Below are 20,036 nucleotides of genomic sequence, written 5' to 3' on the forward strand. Positions count from 1 at the left end.
TTGAATGAAAAAATTAAAAATAGGTAAGGTATATATAGGAAAAAAAATGACCGTTGGATAAAAAAAATTTGTTGGTCAACTAGCCGTTGGTCGCCAACGGTTAGAAAATCAACTGTTGTAATTTTCTAACAGTTGAAAATCTAATTGTTTATATATATATATATAAAATCAGACTTTAGGATAGGGCAACACCACATGACAAAAATATGCGATGTGTTTTCACCCTCTCTCCTCCATGTCACCTTAAAACGCATCTTATAGGGCACATTTTTACCTTGCCTCATGCCACGTCACTTGAAAGCGCATCTTACACAACGTTTTTTAATCTTTTTTTTCTCCATAATCAATTTATTTCACTAATTTTCAACAAAAGTAACCTAAATCCCTAATTTTTTTCAAACCAATATATACGCCTAATTTTGCCCGATAGATATAACTTACCACATGTATGTTAGATACATACTGTGGGGTAATAAATTAATTTCATGAATCAATAATTTAATGATATAGAAAAGGAATACATGCATAAACAAATCATAACAAATGAGGAAAGAAGAAAAATGGAGAGTTGTATACAGCAAGGCACGTATTTTTTGGACCCATTAAAAGTGTGTATATATATAGTATGTATATATATCAAATTTACAAAAAGCAAAAATGAAAATAATAATAATAAAGTTATTTATATTTCATTGGAAATTCTCCCTTTTTACTTCTTTTGTGCCCCTACTTGCAATCTTTTTTAGTAAAATATGCCACAATTTTTTATACTTTTAAAATTAAAAATTTAGTGTTGTACTTATATTTCATAGAATTTAGTCTATTTATTTTTAGATTTTAAAATTTAAGTCCATCTTTTAATATTATTAATTTTTTTAGTTAAATTCAAGTTAATTATAAAATTATTTTTTTAATTACATGGTTATTGAATTAGTATTTTTTTTATTTGAAAACATCTTAGTAACGAATTTAACAAAAAGAAGATTAACAGTGTTAACAAATTAACTTAAATTTTGAAAATTAAAAAATAAAAAGACTAAATTTCATGAAATATAATACATTGTGCCATATTTTTAAAAAAAATGTAAGTAGGGCACAAAAAGAAGTAGGAAGGGGGAATTTCCAATGAAATACAAATAACTTTATGATTTTTTGCTTTTCGTAATTTTGACAAATATACATACTTACTATATATATACACACTTTTAGTGGGTCCAAAAATACGTGCCTTGCTGTATCCAACTCTCCATTTTTCTTCTTTCCTCATTTGTTATGATTTGTTTAAGCATATATTCCTTTTCCATATCATTAAATTATTGATCCATGTAATTAATTGTTAAGCTAATTATCAGTACATGCCAAATAAAAACAAGGGCATTTTCCTATTTTGTTTCTCTACCTAGGTAACCCCCTCTGGGGTATATTTTTCTTATGCATCATCATTTTCTCGTTTAGGGTATCTTTGTTAGGGAATCTAAGGTGAGTTGTCTGTGGATATGAAGAAGTTGAGGAAGGTTTGATGTGATTGCTTTCACTCCATAAATGTTTTCGTTTCTCTTACCCAACGGCTCCTTTCTCACTTTGTCTCTTCATTTTCCAGTATATTTTGGCTTTTAGGTGCTGAATCTCGCCTGGCTTCTTTCCTTTTCTTTTTTTTTTTTATAATAATCTCTTTGGGGTTGGCTTTTTTTGTTTGGTCTGCTTATACCATGTCTGAACCAGGGCTCAATAAGATGGCAGTTGGTGACACCACTTACACCAAGATCTTTGTTGGAGGTTTGGCTTGGGAAACTAAAAGAGATACCCTCAAACGTTATTTTGAGCAGTTTGGAGAGATCTTAGAAGCTGTTGTTATCAATGATAAAAGCACTGGAAAATCTAAAGGTTATGGCTTTGTAAGCTCCCACTTATCCCCCTCTCTTTTCTTTTCCTCTTTAATTTTGTTGAAGGAGAATCAATTCCGTTGGTACAAATCTTTGAAGTATCATCTTTTAATCTGACTTAAACTATCAATAATAAAAAATATTGTAATAACTTCCATAGAAAATCGGTTTACAGAAGAAATACCTCAATTGATGGAGACTGATACTATAAAACTCGGAATAAATATTAAGATTTGACCTGAACGTATCGAAACTCGAATTACTAACCTTAGTCTTATAGAAAATTTATAAACAAATCTAGTAGCACTTGAGCCACTTTCCAGTGGAGTTTAGGGAACAAAACCCCAACCACGAGGATAATATGGATAATATTTTCGATTGTAGACTACTTTAAAAAAAATTCCAAAATAGCATATGCCTCTCAACAAATTCTATTCTTTTTAACTTGGTTTTCAATGTTGTAGGTAACTTTCAAGGATGCTGATTCAGCGATTAGGGCTTGTTATAATCCATTTCCTGTGATTGATGGAAGAAAAGCAAACTGTAATGTTGCAGCTTTTGGTGGCCACAAGAATCCTCCAACTTCTGCATCTCACCATGGTATTCAACCCTTAATTAGCCCGCCACCACCATCTCGAGTGATGGCGCCTCCAAGCATTGGTACCCCCGCATTTTACCGTCAACTCGTTCCACAATACGGACTACCTTACTCGGCTTACGGGTTAGATCATTCCGCAAAGCATGATTTACTAGAATTAGTATTTTATTCTCTAGTTTTCCTTTTTCTAAATGTCTGCTTGCGCTTTACCATTCAGGTATCCGGGTTACACACACAACAGTTATCCATTGGTTAGTCTCTTATTCTATCTAAACCAGTTCAATTTATGTTTAAACATTACAGATGATGGTTTGAAATTAGTTGGTATTGTTGTTTTTGTTTACGCAGAACTATTACAATGTATATGGAGGGCAACATTTGGCATCCCAATACACAACTGGAGTCTACTTAACTTACTTCCCACTCTATCCCCAGTATCCCAAATACCGAGCATTGGCACCCTCTCCAGTTGCTGCCGCACCAGCAAGAGCGGAAGAAGTTAAAGCTATAGTAGGAGCTGCTTCCTCTGCACAAAGTTCAGCACTGTAATTATGCCAATGGAACGTAAACAGACAAGTTAACTGCTTATGCTTAGTATATACTCTCCAAAAGCAGAAAAGAAATGGAAGGGATTTTACACTTTTCATTTTTAGATTTTTTCTTGCTTTTTTTTTATTTCATAAAAATCACACTTCAATATGGCAAAGACTAGTTAAATGAAAAGACATAGTTAGTTACCTAATTTTTGTGTAGAAGTAGAAAATGCAATCGCTCTTAAGCTTGACTTTTACCCATTATTGATATAATGAAAAATTTGTTATCTAGGCCGCAATAGTGGGGCTGAATTATGAAAGAGAAAGGCAAGATGGGTGTTGGCTAGCTTGTCAGGTCATCTTGGCTTTGCAACCTATGACGAGGTTATTGTCTATCTGTCTCTGTCGTATCTCTATAAGAGTCAAAAAATCTGACTTCTTTCTTGGGGGTTTACATCTTTTAGCATCATTTTTTTTATCTCTATTATCCAAATTTTGCATATTCAGCTACCGGGATTCATGGAAAATGTCGTGAATCAATGCAACCGCCCTTCTTGTTTCAAATTCTAGCAAGAATCTCATTTTTAATTGTTTGTTGTTCTTCACATGCTGTGTAGAAACAGAACATTAAACCGCTGAAACCGCTCGAGGGAGGACAGAAGGTTAAAAGGCAAATACCAAATCTAGTGTGCTGTCTATTCCACTAAAAACCTTATATTAAATCCTCCGGGTTGTTCCAACCGGACATCACCATCCAATTGAATCCGAAATTTTGGACAAACAACTTAAATAATTGATTCATAAATTGGTACATATAGATTAAATTAAATTAAAAAATTATTTGAATTAAGTTTTTATTTTTAATATTTTAATACAATTTATTGCTTTTAATAATTTATTTAATTCAATTGGATCAACCGATCAAACAATTGAATTGAGAGAATTAATGATTTAATTGGTTAGATTACAAAAATAATTTTAAATAACCCAATAAAAATATGCTTAAAATAATTTATTTATAGTTTGTTGAAAGTTACAAAATTATTGTTAATTCATTTATAACATCTTAGTTACTCATCTATTTTACTTGATAGTGATGATATGACATATTTTTGTACAGGGTTAATACTTGATTTGACCATTGAACTATAGTGAAAATATACGTTTGGTCCTTTTAAAAAATAACAATAAAATCAAAAAAAATCTAAAAATATCATAAAATTCTAAAATAAAATATGAAAATTCAATATTGTCAGAGAGTAAAGAAACAAAAAAAAATGGGAGAGCAAAAGAGAGTGTATTTTATTGATCAATCGAAATATTTATAAAGCTTCTCCAAAGTCTCTATTTATAGGCATAAGAATTATAAATGAAATAGAGATCTACTTTTAATGACTATTTGAATTTTAAGTACATCAAACTTTATCTTGATCTTAATGGACATCCACTTAATAACATATTCATAACACTCCCTCTTGGATGTTCATTGGTAGATAATGTGCCTCGTTAAAACCATACTAAGACAAAAACTCTGTGAGAAAAAAATTTCCTAGTGAAGGAAACAGAGTATACATATCTATAATACGCATAATATGTTGTCTTATTAAAAGCCTTACTAGAAAACTCAATGGGACAAAACCTCGGTTAAAGGAAAAAAAGTACGTGTATTTACTCCCTCTTTTGAAAACATCACATATTTTCTCATATTCTACATATTCAATCTTGAATACTAGTTTTTCAAATGACTATTTGAATGTATTTGCTAAGCATTTATCACCATTTTTTTGAAAGTCATGAGTGAGAGAAAATTTGGAGAAAAATATATTTTGATATCTTCAGAAGTTTCAACAATAATCATAGCAAACTTTAATCATGATTCTTCTATAAAAATACAAATAAGTATTTTGGATCATTTTATAATCCTCTTTCAACTACTACTGACTAAGTCAAATTTACCACATATGTTCAATTATTTCAATTCATATAAATGAACAATTTCCCAATAATTTCAATATACTTCTGGAATTTTAAATCCTTCAAGGATTTAGAATATAAACTTTACTATATAATAATTAATAAAATGTTGTAACAACAACCATTAGACGCAAGTTAAATCTTTTATGAACTGTCAGTTTAATAATATATCTAAAAGTTATTACATTCACCACAAAAGAATATTATATCTTTTCATAATCAATATCAGGACTTAGCAAAAATTTCATATTTTTATTTCATTTTGTGAAACTAATTCATTTGTATCTTCACTGGCTTTATACCTTTGGATATTTAGACTGCTGGTCCAAAAACTCCAAGAATTTTGAGTTGCATTTTTCTATTTTAACCAATCTATTCTCAATAGATTTATTCAAGATTCTCTTTTCATTTCAACAATAATATTGCATGCAAAACCATTGTCGGCCACTTTTATTATTCAGTTCTACATTTTCTCGAATTGATATAACTTATCAAGATCTCTTATTTTCACTATTTTAATTTTCAGTTTCAGGTACCTGAACTTGGGTCTCTTTTGGAACACCCGCTTCTACTATATAACCATTTAGAAGAATTTTCATCTTGGACACTGATCAATCTATCATTTATTCTAACTAATTGTCCTACTGGGACTTTGATTCAAATTAAAATATTAGATGGTATAAAACACTTGGTTATTTTCATTAAGTTTGTAAATACATCTGATAGTTAACTTGTAATAAAGTGAGTTATCCTTTTTGAACTTCTGGTTCAAATTACTCTCTATAAGGATCTAGATAATGATAACTAATTACAAGTAGTGATTTCATTCAGTTATTATTTTTCTCCCCATAATATCAAGAAAACTATCAAATCAAAATAGTAATCAGAAATTATGTTATAATTGAATCTCCAATACATGCAAAACATTTAATAATACAAGAAGACTTGTAATTAATATATATTCTCAACTTTCTTTGAGCATTCACTAATCTTTGTTGTGGTGGAGCAATTGGAACATATACGCACATTCAAAAGTTCAAAGATGAGAAATATTTAACTCTTAACCAAAAATCAATTGTAATGGGGAATATTTATAACTTATTGGTTTGATGCATACAACACCTAAATCAACATAATCTCATGTTGAAATAGGAAGTTTAGTTCTCATAAGTAATGATTTAAATATTAATCAAATGCATTCAATCAATAATTTCTCTAAACCATTATGCGCATAAATAACAAGTTTTTATAAAAGTTTTTCAAACTCAATCGATAAAAGACTGAAATATAAACCCATCAACTTTAACAATATGGTTTGTCTTCATTGTATAATCTGAAATTAATTATTTTGAAAAGCAATCTTGCAAACGACAGGTTGCAAATTGATAACACATATGTGATTATTTTGTAGATGCATCTACCAAAATCATATAATATCAAAACCATCCACATAGTGGATGAATGGGCTCATATTCATTTCAGAAATGTAAGAAATTAAATCTCTTTAGCTAGTAAGTTTCTCATAAGCAATTTTCATTGAGAACAAGCAACAAACAAGAATTTTTAAATTAAAGAATCTTCTGATTTTTTAATGAATGTCCGTATGAATTCTTAATTAATTTTCGCATCATATATGATCCAGGATGGTCTAACTGGTCACACCAAGTAGTAAATGCATTTGTATCAGTAAATTTCTGATTTATTTTAACATGCATTTTAATTGTACTAATAATGTCAATATAAATTGTGACAAATTAATAATTTTACTGTCATTCCTTTTACTTTGTATCCACATATAAGTACTATTGTGACATTTACTACTGGAAATGTCTAAATTAATATGAAGTTTATAATGCCACTAAGTCAACAAAATAAATATAATTTCCAAACAGTTATATGCAATATTCGATTTAGGGAATATGCCATAATCTTCAAATATCCAAAAAAAATGATGATATAATGAGAATATTATATAATCTTTTCCTCATTCACAATCTCAATATGATATCCATTATAATGAATATTTTTTAAAACCAATGCATTAACCATCACAAATTTTGTGCTTTTTAGATATTTTATATTAACTCTTCTAGAAGTAATTTATACTAGCAAATATTAGAATAATATTTGTTTGTTTCAATATCAAAATATAAGATAAATATTTTCTATCTGTAATGATAAAATTTATTTCTATATTCTCATATCCTTCCTCAAAGAATATTAACGGAAACAAAATATTTGGACATATGCCACATATGTATCAATAATCTTTCATATCATATTGATAACATAAGTTATCTTTAACCCTTAAAGAGTTATTTTGAGAACTCTCATTGTTCTCTTATTTATTACTATGTTCTTACTTTTAATAACCCATGATTATATCTTTTACTTTTTATGTTTTCATTCATTTCAGGGAATACAACATATTTAGTAGGAGAGACTTATAAACATCTCAATAGATTCTTTATTTCATAATCACCATCGCAAACATTCTTGGATTTCAAATCAGAATCTATCTATTCATGTTGTTGTGATTAGTCTCCAATTACAATAAACATGATATAATAAATAAATCATAATAAAATATACCTGAAGATCTGAGTGGTTAAAGACTCTAATGATTACCCATAGTGCACAAGCCTCAATTGAAGACTGAAATTGCAATAGCTCTAGAAGGCAATCAACAACAACTTGAGCAGCAGATTTAGAGTGGCCGTATTATAAAATAAAAAAAATCGTACTGATAACGTGTTATAAAATAAATAGATAGAGAGTAAAAAAACAAAGAAAATTGGAGAGCAAAAAGAGAGAATGTATTTTATTGATCAATCAGAATATTTACAAAACTTTTCCAAGGTCTCTATTTATAGACATAAAAAGTATAAATGAAGCGGAGATCTACTTCTAATTACTATTAGAATTTAAAGTACATCAAAACTTATCATGATCTTGATGAACATCTACTTAATAAAATATTCATAACAATTTTTTTTGACATTGTAAAAATTATTTTTTAAATTATAATTATTCACAAAATTTAAAAATTTATAAAAAAAAAATTAGACCAGAAAGAAGTTAAAAATGACGTTTTAAAATTGTTAGTTTTTAAATGATGTAAATGCATAAAAATATTAAAAATTCTAAAACAACCCATATACTATGAAATTATCCAAAAAAAAATCTTTAAAAAATGATTTCATAAAACTTTTAAAAATATTAAAATTTTTTGAAATACCCAAAACCAAACAATATGTATCCAAAATCCAAATCAAAAGAAACTTTCATAGTTTTTTTTTTTCCTGAGAAAACCAATTTCTAAAAAAATGTAGTAGAAAAAAAAAACTGTCCACTTGAAAGGAAGAAAAGTACATGGGATGAATTATAAATAAAATATGATCCAGATTTAGTTTGTTGTTTAGCTACTGTAGTTCCTTTTTCTTTGATAAAAAAATATTAATTTTTTTTAATGTAAATTGACATGCTCTTATTAGTAAAGAAAGAGAAAAGTAACTATCATAAAGTAAAGACAATACACGATTTCGGGCAAACAAATAAAATAAAAAATTAAAGAAAACCATATCCTTTTCTTTTCTCTGTCCTAGGGACCTCTCTATACCGATACGAAATCTCAAATCACAAATTAAAATGGTGAACCAGATCAAATATGAGACAACCACTCCTCTTCTAGAGAATGAATAATACATTTTCTCCTTAAGTTATCTATTTCTTGACACTCAACTAGGATGATAGATGTTCTACCTCTCTGTCTTCGTAACCTCCTGAACCACCGTCGAAGCTTTTTCAATCCACCAAACATCTCGTTTTCACCGAAATACTTCCTTGGCTAGTAGGTGAGCTACTCAATTTTCCCCTCTCTTTATATGTTGGAAATTGATACTTTTAGAGCCCACAGAAATTTATTTTGCTTCCCAAATAAAATTATTAATCATCAATCTGTCAATGGACATCGCTTTAAACTTCTTTTATCACCACCGAGGAGTCGCCTTCTACTTCCACAGACCGGAAACTCATCTCCTGAGCGAATTTGATTGCTTGGGTGCTTGCTAAGGTCTCTACAGTTAAAACATCAGGTATATAACCATTTCATAAGCAAACTGTGCCCATGATAAATCCTTCACTGTTTCTGATGATAATACTTGCACTTGACACTTCCAGATCTTTATAGAAGCCGGCATCGAAGTTTACCCAAATAGAAGGCTCCAAAAGAGGTCGTCACCCCACTGACTCTATTAGCTTAAGCTTTAATTGTTCCCCTGCCAGTATTTCCAAAAATATCAACAATATTACATTTGCCAATGTATACTCAATGAGCATGAATTTGCCTCTACTTTTATTATTTACCTAACATCAACAGATGATTGTCTACATCCCAACAGCTAAAAGAAACTTTATATATCAAATAAAGCAGAGTTTTGGAGCAAAATAGGTAACTTTTATTCAAAATTTCCAATCACTAATTACTCCATAATTACGCTTTGGCTCTACTTTTATTCTACATGACATAGTGTTTATAATTGGAACAAAAAATGTTTTATGTGTATAAAATTTGTATTTACATTTCACCCTATTTATTTTATATTTTGTGATTGATTACGTTCATGATAAACAAAATACTAATTAATAAAATTTAGACAAATATATAAAGCCCAAAAAAGAGACTTGAACAAAAATACAAGTCTACTTCTAATCAAATCAGGCATTAGGTAAAGTTTTTAAAGCCAGAACTCACACTCGCTCAATTGCATATAAAAGATATATTATATATTATAGGCATAATGATAAATTTAGTTCTTACTATATACATTTTCTGTCAATTTGATCATTATTCTTTTTTTAGCTAAATTCGACCCTTAACCTTTTAAAAAAATAGTCAAATTGTTTTTTTTAATGAGAATGATGACTAAAACGTTAGTTTTTAACATTTTTAGCATGGTAACTCACATAGCAGTCTATGTACACATCATGCTAATATAATTTCATTTTTCTTTTATGTCATGTCAACAAATAATTCAAAAATTATAAAAAAAAATTCATGCAGGCTGTTGTGTTTAAAATTTTAACATTTTAATTAGTATTCTCGTTAAAAAAATCATTTTGACTCTATTTCAAAATGTTCATAGTCAAATTTGACTCTTTTCAAAAAGCTGAGGACAAAATTTAGCTCAAAAAATAAGAATAATGACCAAATTGATAAAATATATAAACATCAAAAACTAAATTTGACATTATGCCTATATTATATTTATAAATTTTTAATATATAAAAATCAAATCAAATCCAAATATTTTAATCTAAAGTCGGAATCGAAACCCAAACAACTCCTAAAAGTCCAACGTGGAATATAGAAATCTAAAACACTTGTCAAGATCCCATTCATTTAGGAAAAAAAATCAAAACTATAAACTAGCCAGGTCAAGGGCATGTTAGTCTTTACTTATCAATATTATGATATCTCTATTCTAATTTTAACTTTCTATTTACAACACAAAAAAAAAAACACACACACACACACACAAATTGAATCACATTTACAACAAAAATGTTACAAAACATAACGTACTTAATAATACTATTAAATGAATTAAAAAAATAAAATATTACTTCATGATATTTAATTATTAAATTATTAAATATTATTTATAAATCTTTATTCTCTATTAAATTAATATTATTTATTTATTTTACTGTAAATTGGTATTCATTGTTTTTTTTTACGTTCTCATTTCTCCACATTTTTTTCCTCTCCCAGGCTTCAACCCACTCATACTTTTGTCTTCTCCAATTAAATTCTTGAAGAGAAATTTATATTCTTAAAGTTCCCCATTGAAGTAATTAGACAAGTCTCTAGACAATTAGATTAAGGAGCAAAAAGAAACTAAAATACCGATTTACTATTTACTGGGGAAAAAAAAGAGAGAGAGATTGAAAATAATTATATTAGAATATAATAACTAGACCAAGTCTGTGGCATTTTACATGAACTAGTTATTATGGAACACCCTTTTTGCTTTTAATTTTTTGGGGTGAACCCCCTTTTTTTTTATCATATCATTTTCAAATGGAGACTTGAATCCTATTTCCATGGAAGATTTCGAGAATATAAATTTTATTTTAAGAATTTTAAATAGAGAAGGCAGAAACATGAGAGGGAAAACATAAAACCAAGTCTAGTTATTTATTTTTAAAATAATTTAATTAGCTTTAAATTGAACTAAAGAAGAGGTTGTGTATGTTTGTGTATAGTAATATTTATACATCTTTAAAATTTGATAATGTGAATTACAAAAATAGGGTAAAGCTTGAAACAACAAACATGACTAGCACGACTTGAATCCAAGTCAATGTATTATTATTTTATTAGTGTCTAAAAACAAATATTTTTAAAATCATCCTAAAAAAACCTAATCATTGTTGAAAAGAATCAAAGTTTTTGGAGTTTTGATTTTTCATTAAATTATTTTTAATTAAGAAAACTAAATATATATATATAAGAAAGGCTAATATTTGGTGCACCAACATTGTACTCTCTTTTTGTCACAAATAATTTTAAAATATTACCATGTGTTTCTCTATTTCAAATATTTATTTTTTTTAATGTTTCACAAATGTTCTATAGGACACTTGTCAACTCCTAATCCTACTTATGAATCGATTCCATTGTTCCAACTATTTATTCTCCAATTAAAAAAAAAAAAGTCTTTGGAAAATGTATTCCATGATTACTTCGTCCTCAACCTTCCTGAGCAAAGAGATTTAAGCAATCTCAAGACAAAGCATTAGTCGGAATCACAACATTTTGAATAAAAAACACATTGACAATCTATATGGAAGTCAAAGAAACAAGTTCACTTTTCTGATTATTGTTTATTCTGTCCGTAAACCGGTGTGGGAATATGACATTACAAAGATCCTTCAAATAAACGTAAAAAAGAATGAACAAGCCCAAGCTGGACATATATTGTATCCAATACTTATCATGTCCAAATAACATTTAAAGTACTACTTTTTTCTTAAATAACATAAATGTTCCAAAAAAATTATGTGTATCTTTCAAATGTAAAACTTAAAAGAATACATAAATAGGTTAAACATCCCAACTGCCTTTCAATAATGTCACAAAATAACTAGCATGCATTATCCAAGCAGATTTCTAGCTAGACTTGCAGGGTACTAGAATTAGAAAAGGAGTATAAAGAGCTCAACAGGTAGGTAATGAAAAGCAATTTGATTTATGCATTGCTAATATGTTGGAAAGACTAGAAATTGCAAAATTTCTTTTTCTTTGTTTCAAGTTCAACTTTTGGCACACCCTAGTTTTTAAGTTATATAAATCTATGTGCTGGACGGCCTTATGATTAGGATTCAGATTATTTTTACCTGTATTGGTTGCAATTGTTGAAGGTGCAGCAACTTCAAAGAGAACTACAAGTTCCCCAGTATGAAGATACAGATGCTATTGCCAGAGTCAGATCACCGGAGTTTTACAAGAATAATTATCAAAATGGGTAGATTCTCGATTCTAAGAGGGGGAAAATCTCCTCCTGTCAGTGATTACGGTTTTTTTCCATGGTCTTCTTCAACTTGTGCAACCCTCCACCTGCTTACTCAGACGGTTCAACCTTGCTTTCTATAATTGAAACCTGGACTCTATTTCCTTTATAAACAAAATTCTGATTACTTCGTAGCTGAGATGAGCCTAAACTTAGACAGTTTTGAGTTTGGAAGGTTTGAGTAGAGAGGCTAGAAATCAAGATATAATGCTCTGATATTGAATCAAGAACTGTCAACCCGTCTTTCTCTCTGATGTTTACGTTGCAGTTGCAACCACCATATATTATGCACCCTTATATACTGCCTTTTAACTGCCTGTACAGCATATAATGCCCATGAAATCCCAGATCATTTCCACAAGCAAGAAAGGGTAAGACTGTAAGTTAAAGAAGTTACTTTAAGAAGCCATCATTTCAGATCTCAAGAGCTCCAAGATATCGTAAATCTCAGCTAATTTTGAGTGTGTTCCATCTTCCGAATAAAAAGAATATAGATGGTTTCTCACCTCAACCCAACTGCAGCCACCACTCTTTTTCAATCCCTTCTCCCTCATTAATTTCCTAACATTTGAAACATCAACCCATCTTCCGGCTGAAGCGTATATGTTTGACAACAAGACTAATCCAGCGGAGTTTTTCTCAGCAAATTCAACAAGTTTTCTAGCCGTTCTCTCAGCTATCTCCTCATTTTTGTATGTCTTGCAACCACTTAGTAGAGCTGCCAGTGCATTAGCTTCAGGTTGAAATGGCATGGAATTTATCAACTCTTCAGCTTCATATAAGCGTCCAGATCGAGACAGCATATCTACTACGCACGTGTAATGTCTTTCTTTTGGCTTTAGACCATATACTGACTCCATTGCACCAAAGAACTCAAGTCCTTTATCAACTAACCCGCAATGAGAACACGCAAATAAAACTGATAAAAGCATGAACTCATTAGGAGCAACAGAGGAACTTCTTTTCATTTCTTCAAACAAGGAAAGAGAACCATCTGCAAAACCACTTTCTGCAAGGCCTTGAATCATAACAGTCCATGAAAATTCATTTCTCTCTGACATTCTATCAAAGACCTGCTTAGAGCTTTCAATATCACCAGATTTTGCATACATATCAGTTAAGGCAGTCCCCAAGTAAACATCATAATGGAACCCTAGTTTTAAGATCTTTCCATGGATATCCTTGCCTTTTTCCAACGAAGCCACACTTGCACAAGTAGAAAGCACACTTGAGAAAGTGAGCTTTGTTGGAGTTTCCCCAGACAAAAGCATTTCATTGAATACTTCAAACACCTTATCAAATTGCTTATTTTCTACATAGCCACCAATTATAATACCCCAAGAGACGTTACTTCGAGTAGGCATGTTATCAAAGAAATACTTAGCTTCATCCATTTGTCTATTCATACTATAGCCACCAAGCATAGCATTCCATGAAACCACATTCTTCTTTTTGATGGAATTAAAAATGAATCGCCCATCTTTAGTATCTCCACATTTACAGTATAAATCAACAAGAGAACTACTGATGAAAATGTCTCCCTCGATCCCAATTTTCTTAACATAAGCATGGATGTTCCTCCCTGCTTGTAAATTCTTAACGTTAGACAATGTACTAAGAATGCAAGAAAAACAAGAGATAGTCGGCCTAAGGCCTTCTTGAACCATTTGTCGAAAGAGTTTCAAGGCCTCTAGATGATCACCACTCTGACTATACCTAGCAATAACTGCACTCCAAGAAACTTCATTTCTTTCTGGCATCTCATCAAAAATCCTCCTTGCCTCTCCCAAGTCCCCCATCTCCACATACATGTCCAAAATCGCTGTCCAAGAGATGACATCTCTTGTTTCCATGCGATCAAACACCCTCCTTGCCAAATCAAATTCATGCATCCTTAAACAAAATGTTATCAAAGAGTTACAAACCGAGACATTATCCTCAAACCCGGTTTTCACTATCAGTCCCAAAACACTCATTCCCAAATCAAAGTCCCCAGTTTCTATACACGCGCTAATCACAGAAGTAAAAGTAACTTGATTAGGCTTAACCCCAGATTCAAGCAACCTTAAAAAAAGTTTCAAACCACGAAAACTGAACCCGTTTTTCAAGAACCCACTTATCCCAGCGGTCCAGGAAACCACATTCTTGAATGGGTTCATTTCAAAATACCACATTGATTCTTCCCATCTTCCATATTTCATGAAACCTGAAATCAACGTAGTCCACGTAACCTCGTTTCTTTCAGGCATTTCATCGAACAGTTTTCGAGCTTCAACCAAATTTCCCCATTCTGTATTAGCTTTAATCAAACAGTTTTGGACAACTAAATCAAACCCATTAAACTCTTTCACTATCTGATTAGCTTCAGCTAATTTCCTAAAATCAAGGTACATTATTAACATCTTGATAGCTATAAATTTCTCAGAAAAAATACCCTTCTTCAGTAAATGGCTGTGAAGGACAGTTCCTTCAGTGACCAAGCCTTTTTCTGAGAAATTCTTTAATAAAGAAGCACATTCTTTAATATAAGAGTTGAAGTTTTGGCTTGGGTTTGTTAAGAAAAGGGCTTTCAATGCAGTTTTCATGCTACGAAATTGGAAGGGGAAAGAGATCGGGAAGGAGAAGTATTTGACGAATTATAGGGGATGGTGGCTATAAAATACCTAAAAATTATAGGGGAAGGATTTGATGAATATTATTTAAAAAATTACTGGATTAACCCCCCCCCCCGCGTCTCTTTTTTCTCCCTATATAAACCCCTCTCTCTTTTAAATTTCTCTCAATTCTCTATTCCATTCTCACTCAATTTTTATTTCTCTTTCAATGTTGACATCAAATCAAGGTGTCCCTCGGTTTAATGTTGGACGACATATCGTTGGTGAGTCGATGCGATTAGTAATTTTCGTATTCGGTCCACTGAAAATTAAATTGACATGATCAATAAAGTGAGTAGTTGGATCTATCAAGAGAGTTGACAATCAAGTTTAAACAACTCACACAATTGAAGCTATCGATTTGACTCGGATTCTTCTAGTTTGTAAAGTTGCCAAGGAATTAAATCATAGACGTTGATTTCAAGGTTATTCACTTGATAATGGTTAATTTTCGAGTTGCTCCTGCAATTAATTTACAACTATGGAAGGACTGGCGTTTGAGGCTATTCCTCAATCGATATAACTGATTAATCGACTGGAGGAGAAAATTTTATTATCTAGGATCAATTCAAAACTGGAATCAAAATTATTCCTATTTCTTCAAATGTAATTTCATTATATTTTTTTGTTGAGTTTTCATATTTATTTAATTTTTATTATTTATTTTATATTCAGATTTAACCCTCTTTCTTTTATTTCGTGAGTGAATTCGTATAAATCTTGGTAGTATGAAATCATAAAATAGGTTAGTCCAGTCTCTGTAGGATCGATCCTACTTCATATACTGAAAATTTTAAATTCAATTAATTTTAGGCATAAAATTTTATTTTTGGTGGATTCGACACCCATCAACAAGAGAACAATAATCCCACTGATAAAACTATTGATAGTTACAAAATTTACGAATTAGTAGAATTAAGGAGACCCAATTGGAAAAGAAAACTAGTTATTTTTATAACTTGCTGTATACCTAATATAGTCTGATTTTGATTTAGACCTAAGGTTTCATTGTTTTTATAAGCCATAAGGATTGGAATTATGAACTCCAGCATGATAGAAGAGATGTGTAACGACTTGATTTTTATCAATGTCGGAAAAATCTATTTTGGGATTCAAATTTATTAAACCAAACCATCCAAATATTTTTATCGAGCAATTACAAAATGAGTGTAGAGTTAGAAAATTGAAATATGAATAATTAAATTAGAAATAAAATTATTCAAAAATTAATTAAATAGAATTTTTTAGTAATTAAATTGATTAAATTATTATAAATGGTACTGGGACTAAATTGTGTAGTAATTAATCAAAGCCCTTGTTAGCAGTTAAATTACCACATTATTTAAACTAACGGACATAAGTGGTCTTAGCCATGAAATTCCACTAAGAAAGTTGACATTAGATGATGACCATTAGATGAAGATAATTATAAGGATTAATTAAATTAGGAGTCCTTATGTTGTAATTAAGCCAAAAGCCTAATGAACAATTTTATCAAGTGAAGAATTTGATAGTGGATAGCCTGATATAAATAGTCACCATTGATCTTCACTTAAATTACCATTAAAATTATCATCACCATTGGATCCCACTGACAAGAATTTTTTAGCTTAATTAGTAAGGAAACGTAGATAAGAAATTGAGAAAAACTCATTGCCACCGTCTCTCTTATTCGGTTTTTGCAAGAGAAGAAAAAAAATGAAAATTTCATAGTTTCTCTTCTTCAAGCCGAGAGCTTTGCCATGGAAATTGGTAGAGAACTTTCAAGGAATTGCCAAATTTGTTGGTGGAAATTTAATTTAGAGAGGGAGCCCATTTCATCGATGTCAAAATTGTGAGGAGATTAGCTTAGTTAGCCGTGGGTTCTTGGTAGGAAGCTTGAAGGGTAGGCGAATTATTATTGGAAGGTGAGTAAGATTCCATTGCATATTTAGTTAAATTACTTTAAATGATAGCTAGACATGAACTTTCAATAAAAATGATTAATATTGTTAGTTGGAGGTCCGTAAAGTATGTTTACGAATATAGGATGGCAAGTTTTCATTTCTATTTTTGGAAATTTACATTCATTTCTTCATTTAAGAGAAACACATAATCATTCCTAAATGTTTCTCATTGCTCCTTTTCTATCCATTCTGTTCATTTCTATTCAAACATGAAATTCATTTCTGGTTTCAACGAGTTAGCTAGGGGACCGATTGGACATTTGTGGTTGAGGCTCAAATGATTTATAATTAAGTTTCAGTTTTTTACTTATTAATTATAAACTCATTTAGTTATAAAGTCATTCTATTATAATATCGTGACTGAGCTCTCCTCAACTTGAGATACCATGACGAAAGCAACTACTCAATGCTCATCTAATGACCTTGTCATAAATGTGTTACCCTCATAGGATATCCTTAATCTATTTGGGATAATATTCGTTCTCTCAATATGATCTATTTTATCTTATAGCAACTATTACATCTTTCTTCATAAAAGTCAATCACCATCAAAAAACGATCAAGTCATCCATTACAGAAACGAACGACCTGCGACCACATTTACTTTTCATCAATCATGTAATGCCAATGAGAGGATATCATTTACCCATGTTTTGAGCTATGAATTTCACTATTGTGAATAACGCTACATACTGCAGAAGTCGTACACCCAATGCACCAGCTTTTGATTCCTTATCTATTTGAATTCAGGTTTTTATTTACATCAAAGTGTACGAGTATGCATGCATAATTCGCCATTCATTCAGGATTTATGTATGTTACACTATGAACGTCACAAGTGAATAAATCCATAAACGAATTTAGGATCTATTCTTCTTGGGTCTTGCCCGATGTATTGTCAGTCTAGTCAATCATATCTATGTCTCTATCTTCCAAGAGTCATTTGCTTTGATACCCAAGATAAAACATCTCCCCAATTGGACTGATAGACGACATATTAGTCTTTCAATCTGTTTGCTCATTTCTGATTAGACTAAAACATTTTTAGGTTCATCTACTAATACAAGTTGTCTTTCTATACTACGATCTGACTACATAATATCAATTAGTATTAGTTAAACATTAAACAACCAATGAACAACATTTGTTTCCAATTTGCTTTACATGCAAAAATAATGTGAGGACAATATACAAAGTATTAATATAATTCACGAATAATTTTATTAATCAATCTATTCGAAAAAAATTACAATTGTACTTAGACAAAAATATTACACTCAGGGCACTAGATCCAACAAATTGCCCTTGAGAAGTCATTTCCCAACTATTTACAGCATTTCCTGCGTTGTTACCAACCTTATGAGAATCGTCCATAGCTAATTATTAAGTCTTCCATTAAGGAATAGGCTAGTTCCATTCTAACCAAACCAAGTTTGTTTCTCAACCATACCCAATTTGGTTTCCAGCTTTCCTATTCCTTCTAATAGAGGTCGTCAACTTGCAGTCTCTTTCAATTTAGTTCTCTAGTTAATTCAAATTTCTAGGTTATTAGAAATTCGAGTGTTATAAAAGAGCTGAGAGGTGGCTTTCACCTCCAAGAGAGGCCTATAAAGTAAAGTTATTAGCAGTAATAGGAATTCTGATTAGAGATCATATGAGTAAATTTATTGGTGTGTGCACTTAACGCATCGCCCATATTCCATCCACTTTCACAACTTAGGTATCTGTTGATTTTTGAGCTTTCCCACTAGAAATAGGTTTTCAAAAGGTTATATTAGTAGGTGATAGTTTAAGCATATAAAGTGTTGGAACATTTTCAAAATATATATAGTGTTCCAATAAATGTAAATGAAAAATTATAAATAACCAAAAGTTATGTCACTCGGTTATTAACCAAAAGTTGTCACTATTTATAGTGATGAGTTATATCTCTTAAATTTGATAGTTTTTTTTCTTGATTATTAATAATTCAAGTAGATATCTATTGAATAATTATGTTTACTGCTAAAGATATGACTATCCATATAGTAGTTATGAAGAGACATGAGGCCTCCTATAAATAGGAGTGAACTTCCGTTCGTATGACACTTCCAAAAATATAGAAACAAAATTCTTTTCTATTCTCCCACCATTTTTTGTATTTCTAGATTGTTCTATAAAGAATCACTACAGAAATTCTTTGTAGAAATTGATATCATTACTATGCTTCGCTCAGTGCTTAGTGCACTATTTTCGTCAGTACAAAATGTAGACAACCATTGGCACCATTGTATCCTCGAGATTCATTTGATAATAACTCTTTTGCATACCATAACATAGGTGGGGGGCGAATAGAACCTTAAAGAAAGCGGCATTGATACACACCTTAAAGCCTTCATTAATTTCTCATAAGTTCATTTTTATCCCACACACCAACAATGAAGCCCGGGTGCTAGACAATTCACTTATCATCAATGGCAGACGACTCATTTTAGGCTTTAGGTATTATATTCTTCATCATATCCGCCGTGAAATCAAACAAAAAACACATGTTCATGCTAACAAGGTTTATCTCTCATAGGTGACAAGGTTTGGATGGAGGATTACTCTAAGAGCATTTCTCAACGGATTGAAAAGGAGAAACAAGATGGGTTTATGAGTCTTTTTTAAGTGTAAATTTAGATAGACAGTGTATTTACCTGCAATTAATATAAAAATAATAATAGTAATAAAATTAAATATTATAACATTAAATAAAAAGTAAATTAAAATTACCACACTTCAAAATCTAAGTTTAGTTTGTTTTCTCACTCTTTCAGTTACCGTTACATTGGCTGAAGGGATAAGACTTGTGTTTATTGTGTTTCTTCTTTCCCGAGGATTGATGCATTGAAT

General features: G+C 30.5%; 2 protein-coding genes across 2 annotated transcripts; one reads left to right on the forward strand and one right to left on the reverse strand.

The window, feature by feature from the left end:
* Window positions 1-1,316: 1,316 nt before the first annotated feature.
* Window positions 1,317-3,265, forward strand: LOC107938767 (probable RNA-binding protein ARP1). Its single transcript, XM_016872006.2, has 5 exons — window positions 1,317-1,617; window positions 1,723-1,895; window positions 2,348-2,604; window positions 2,699-2,732; window positions 2,830-3,265. The coding sequence occupies exons 2-5, from the start codon at window positions 1,734-1,736 to the stop codon at window positions 3,028-3,030; spliced, it is 654 nt and encodes a 217-aa protein (XP_016727495.1). The 5' UTR covers window positions 1,317-1,617; window positions 1,723-1,733; the 3' UTR covers window positions 3,031-3,265.
* Window positions 3,266-12,960: 9,695 nt separating this feature from the next.
* On the reverse strand, window positions 12,961-15,147 carry LOC107938771 (pentatricopeptide repeat-containing protein At2g13600). The gene has a single exon (XM_016872009.2). The coding sequence runs from the start codon at window positions 15,145-15,147 to the stop codon at window positions 12,961-12,963; it is 2,187 nt and encodes a 728-aa protein (XP_016727498.1).
* Window positions 15,148-20,036: the final 4,889 nt, after the last annotated feature.

Source organism: Gossypium hirsutum, chromosome A07 (genome assembly GCF_007990345.1).
Source record: "Gossypium hirsutum isolate 1008001.06 chromosome A07, Gossypium_hirsutum_v2.1, whole genome shotgun sequence".
NCBI classification, from domain to species: Eukaryota; Viridiplantae; Streptophyta; class Magnoliopsida; order Malvales; family Malvaceae; genus Gossypium; species Gossypium hirsutum.

Excerpts from the sequence above, each read along its gene's own strand:
- LOC107938767 (XM_016872006.2), top strand. The coding sequence starts at position 1,734 with ATGGCAGTTGGTGACACCACTTACACCAAGATCTTTGTTGGAGGTTTG. Across the intron at positions 1,896-2,347 it reads AATCTAAAGGTTATGGCTTT|GTAACTTTCAAGGATGCTGA; the intron begins GTAAGCTCCCAC and ends TCAATGTTGTAG. Across the intron at positions 2,733-2,829 it reads CACACAACAGTTATCCATTG|AACTATTACAATGTATATGG; the intron begins GTTAGTCTCTTA and ends TTGTTTACGCAG.
- LOC107938771 (XM_016872009.2), bottom strand. The coding sequence starts at position 15,147 with ATGAAAACTGCATTGAAAGCCCTTTTCTTAACAAACCCAAGCCAAAAC.